General features: G+C 35.3%; 1 protein-coding gene across 1 annotated transcript; it reads right to left on the bottom strand.

Moving 5' to 3' along the window:
* Positions 1-244: 244 nt before the first annotated feature.
* LOC143585285 (benzyl alcohol O-benzoyltransferase-like) lies at positions 245-2,367 on the bottom strand. Its single transcript, XM_077067105.1, has 2 exons — positions 1,830-2,367; positions 245-1,274 (listed from the first exon to the last, which is right to left on the bottom strand). Exons 1-2 carry the CDS (start codon positions 2,274-2,276, stop codon positions 339-341), a joined length of 1,383 nt encoding a protein of 460 aa, XP_076923220.1. The 5' UTR covers positions 2,277-2,367; the 3' UTR covers positions 245-338.
* Positions 2,368-5,561: the final 3,194 nt, after the last annotated feature.

The following is a 5,561-nucleotide window of genomic DNA, read 5'->3' as shown; positions in this document are numbered from 1 at the left end:
AGTCACGAAAATGCCTCAATTCGTGTCCGTTTGGTTCGTTAAGAGACAATCGAATTTTATTTTAATCGCTAATAAAGTAACCATATCACATATGTGTATTATGAATTTATGATCTAAGGCTAGCCTTAGGCTTTGACAATCGGGCCTTTTAAGTAACAAATGGGCCTTGGATTGAACCAAACGTTTAAGTCATTAATGGATCAAAAAAAAAAGTAACTCGTTTATTTTAGCCACATTATGCTACAGAAAAACATACGATACAACAAAAATATAGGGACATACAATCACTTATATATTGCATATGTTTCATCACTATAAAGTTGCATATTGAAATATATCTATAGTCGAGAAATAAAATGTAAATTCTGATCTTGGAGTACCCGATCGCTGTCTTTCGCCAACATTATATTTAACTCGTTGACAAAGGTTTCCATAGACGCACTTGGCAAACATATGGGCACCACGATTCCAGTCTCTCCCTTATGGTTTGTAAAAGGTATATAGAAGCTAGCAACACCGGGGATGGCACCCACCCCGCCTTTGGCGGGTCCACCATATGCCGCCTTCCCCCACCCAAAGTCAACCACATCAAATCCAGCATGAGTTACATCTGAAACTAGGTAGCTTCTAACCACAGTGAAATGGGGTCGCCCCTCGGTTACCATTAGGTCGGATATAGATCTCATGTACTCTTCATTGACATCTGATTTAGCCTTCATCACGAGCTTTAACGCGTGGGCCAACGGTTTGGTGGCTAGATCCTTAGCTGTGGAAATGGCAACCGGGAAGGCGAACCCATTTCCGTAATATCCAACCGGAAGAGAAGGATTGAACTTGGCACGCGCATTCACGATGCAAATGATGCGCATCTCTTCTTCCGGATCAGGCTGGAGCGCGATGGTCCGACAACGCCATAGGCAGGCAGTTAGCACCTCAAAGGTGGAACACTTTTTAAGGTACGATGGAACAAATCGACGTAACGCTGCCATCTCAGCCGGTCCAAAGAAAAAGGATTTGTGTGCCATGTCATCTAGCGGGATTATCGTACCCTTGGTGTCTTCCACTTTGTCATACTCATGATGAGTGCATGTCACACGTGGTGGGTCACGTGCAAAAAGCAACTCCCTTTGCCATACAGGTAAAGTCGAAGGCTTTGACGCGCCTTGAGCCATTTCACCCAGCCCGGTCATGAATTGAACGAGCCCTGGTGCGTCACTCATGGTGTGGTTCAATCGTAGGGCGAAGATAAAACCCCCACATAATAATCGTGTCACCTATTAATAAAAGTTAATTAACAAAATAAGCCAATATAATTATAAGCAAAAAAGAAAAAATTTGCTTATTTTTTGAAACTTATTTTTAATAAACTTGTTAAAGGGTACATTTAACGGATGTTAAGCATTATTAGAATATTTATTTATTTATTTATTTATTTATTATTATTATTATTATTATTATTATTATTATTAAGTTAACTAATTTATGCAACCACACATTTAGATAAGGGAACACCACAAATAAAAACATTGACGTTTCTCTTTACCAACTATGTACCTTCAATATTAATGACTCGTAAGTATTATTCCCTATGTTTTATAAACAGGACCATTACACCTATATTGCACATATTAACTTATAACTATCATTGTCGATTTGTCGATGGTTCAGTCACGAGTCACGAATATAATATTAAACCGACTAGTTGAACCAATACACATTTTCAGTTGGTGGAACATATTTATATTTCTATTGGGTCATGATTATTTATATGTTTTTGTCACACCATAATGTAAACTTTTTTAGTATTATGCAGTGATATAATATTCTACCTGAATCAGCAACAAGGGTGAGTCAAGAACATTTCCAGATCCAGGGACATCATAAAGAAGTTCTTCCAAACACGGAAACGGAGGTTGAAGCGCGTCTCCGAACTGCTTAAACGTCACGTCAGCCTCCGCTTCAATAAACAACACACCCTGGCCAGTGCAGTCTACCATCAGTTTCCTGGTTGGCCCTTCTTTGAGCCGGCCAGCAAACGGATAGTAGAACACTAGCACTTTGGCCAGTGCCTCCCGGATCACACTAGCCGGGTTCTTATTATTCATTTTTGGGTCGTGGCGGTAAAATTGAATAACCGGGATATGAAACCGAAGCCCGTCTTGATCATCAATGTCCGAGAGAGGTTTAAGCTCTCGTGGCGTGGGTTTAGCCGGAGCAATGAGCTCCGGTGCACGTCGCCGGACGGTGAAGGTTAAGGGAATGTCGATGTGGGACATGTTTGATTGATGTTTGAGTTTGTGTTTTGTGTGTTTGAATTAGGTATCATTGGAGCTCCTTTTATAATAGGTTGTTGGGTGAGTGTGGTCCTTATGAGTCATGAGTAGATATTTAATTATTTGTTTTTTTAATTTTTTTTTGTCTTATTTTATTTGTATGCATATGGAATAATTATTTATGAAGTAAGTTAAGTCAAACGACTTTGTAGAAAGTATTAAGTTTCAATTGCATGTATGTCAAGGACCGGTAGGTGACTAGGTGTTCAAATTAGGTGAATAGGGATAGTATTAGTACACACTATAGCTACTATATTTCATATGTATAACCCATGCCTTTCTTTTTAGGTATTTTAAATGAAATTTTAATATATTTAGGAAAAACATTCACATAAGCTTTATAATATTTAGAAAAACAAACATTCACATAACTAAGAGCATCTTCAATACAATATATGTACAAACCGTTACATCAGTTTCACGTTAAATTCTGAAATTTTAAAAAACATATTTTATCTTCTACGACACTAAACATTCCCAAACTCCATTAAAAAGTTTATAATCGTGTGTGTGATTAAGAAAGAAATCCTCCCCAGAGAGAGAACTAATAAAGGACTCCTGAAAACTCGAACAAGACGTAACTTTTTAATTAAAAAATACATTTATTTTAATATAAGATTCAGGGCTGACCATAAGGTGTGGCCGGGTGGTCGACGGCCACATGCTCGACAGCCCGTATGCCCGAATTTATTTTTTTTAATTATATGTATTTTTATTAAAACAATATGTACATTTAGTGTTTAAACTTAATTACATAACCATTAGTTTGATCTAATGGCATAGGAGTATTACTCCCAACCCAAAGGTTATGGGTTCTACTCTCATTTGAGTCATGTTTAATCTTATCTTTATACCAAAGTTTTTTACACAACTCAATTATAACCAGGTAAACCCATATAAAAATTAAATTGTTTAAACCCAACAAAATACTCCTCTTACTTAAGGTCCAAAAATTTTTTTGCCTTCGGCCCAAAATTTTTTTGATTTCTCGGAGCCAGCCCTGATAAGGTTATATTTCTAAAAAAGTTATATTTCTAAAAAATAATGATCGCGATTTTTGACAAATTACATATATGTATTATAACTATATTGTTGTATTACATATATGTAATAACGTGATTAGAACTTTTTTATTTTTATTTTGGTAAAAAAAATAACAACATATAAGAAGGATGATAAAAAAATTAGAAGTATTTTTTTAAGTTAAGTTTTCAGAGTTCTTTATTAGTTATCTCTTTAAAAAGAGTTATCACTTGATCCTACTATATATATATATATATATATATGAGTGGGATCTAGAGAGAACTTCTCGTAAAGAGAAAACTAGATAACTCCTCTTTACACTATTGATTTTAACTAATCAGGGTTAAAAACAAAGAAATGGAAAAACAAAAAAATGGTGGAGTTTTTAGTGAATAAAGGGTAAAATTGGGATTAAGAAGAAGGCCATCAGATAGTCTCTCATTTGTTTTCCATCTTCTCCTTCCTCTACAACATGAACAAAGATCTAAGGTTTTCAAAAATCGAACAATCAGTTGTAAAATCAAGCACAAATCAGAAGAACATAAGTAGGTAAACAATAATAACAACATCTTCTTCTTCCTCGATATGCAATTCTCTCCTGACGAACAAAGATCTAGGGTTTTCAAAAATTGTGCAATTGGTTATCTAATTAAGGACGAATCAGAAGAACATTGGCAGGTAAACGATCATAAAGTAGAATTCACATATTATTAGTGTTGATTGGGTGTATTTAGTAGTGATTCTGTTTTTACTGCATATTTTTTTAGTTATATTACACATATGTACTATTAAACATCATGTAATGCATCTAAAATTGCAATGAGAACGTTAGTCCATTTGTGTAGTTATAATACACGTATGCAATAAATATAAGGATATTATGTCCATTTGTTATGATAATAAAAGAAGGAGATGTGTATGCTACCCTAGATTAACACCCTTAGATCTAAAGCATCAAAGGCTTAAAACAATAGAAGGGGGAAAAGAAAGGGAGGCGGGGTTCTGAATGGTGAAGGGTAAATCTGGAATTAGAAGATAAAAGGATCCAACAATCTGCCCCTTCATTTACACTATTTTTCTCCTCTGCAATTATCTTCAAACCAAACGATAACCTAGGGTTTGAGCAATCGGTGACAAAAATCAAGCATGAAACAGAGTATTGATAGCATGTAAACAATCATATTAGTTAATTTCATAAGTTACAAGCGCCGATTAGTCGTATATCTCGTGTATTTCTGAACGATTTGTGAATCTAGAGTCGATTAGGCACGTTGTAAGTGATATGGACTAAATTATATATAAATATTATAGATATTTCCTACATTTTAAATAGCTTTTGACGTTGTTTTCATTTAATATTACTCTCAACTGACACATATTTAAAGTTTAAAGGTTTCATGAGACAACGAGTTTAAAACTAAATAAATGATTGTGTGAATGCATTGTAGGTGTCGAAGTGTTGGACTTCAAATTTTACAAGACATATGGGCTGGGCCCACAAGAAGATCAAAAGAAATAAAGGATTTATAACTAGAAAATAAACTCGTGGGCTTTAATATTTGTTGGAGTTAAAAAAATAAAACCCTAATATATATATATATAGACGTGAGCAGAACATAGGAGATATATAATAATTTGGGTTTTAGGTTTTGGTTTGTATGGGAATTCGCAGAAAAAAAGTAAACATATATAGTATATTGGTTTTGGGGTATCAAAAAGTGATCTTGGATTTTGTGTGGATAAATCAACGTGAGTCAAGGATTTTGTGTGGTGGGCAGCTGGTACACCACGCAGACAAGAAAGAAAGCAAGGAAGGATACTATTATTATTATCAACTAGTGGGCTCACCCGCCGTATCGCGGCGGCAAGGCTGAATTGCGATCGCGACGTGGTTGAGTTGCCGAACAGGGTCTTTGTGTGTTGTATTTAAAATGATGGCAAACGCAAGACTTGCATTGATCTAATTTAGTGACATCCTAGATAATGTCCATAGCAGTTGAGCTAATATGTGCTACATAGTGTTGTTAACAAACTACATTTGTGGTCTTAGATATGCTTATATTGCTTCATAATGCCCAACCTGCCCTTTATCATCTAGTAGGGTACTTTTGGGTTTACACGGTAAATGCGAGGACATTTACAAACATCATGATTTCGTCTTTTGAACGTGTAGGTCCTGCCAAAGTTATAGTCTTTCCACTGCAT

The sequence above is a fragment of the Bidens hawaiensis genome, unplaced genomic scaffold (assembly GCF_021521415.1).
Source record: "Bidens hawaiensis isolate Kalapana, Puna unplaced genomic scaffold, B.hawaiensis_p1.1 tig00033794_1, whole genome shotgun sequence".
Lineage (NCBI taxonomy): Eukaryota > Viridiplantae > Streptophyta > Magnoliopsida > Asterales > Asteraceae > Bidens > Bidens hawaiensis.
This window is presented reverse-complemented; position numbering and strand designations above follow the sequence as displayed.

Coding starts and splice junctions, on each gene's coding strand:
- LOC143585285 (XM_077067105.1), bottom strand. CDS start 2,276: ATGTCCCACATCGACATTCCCTTAACCTTCACCGTCCGGCGACGTGCA. Junction 1,275..1,829: donor CACCCTTGTTGCTGATTCAG/GTAGAATATTAT, acceptor TTTTATTAATAG/GTGACACGATTATTATGTGG.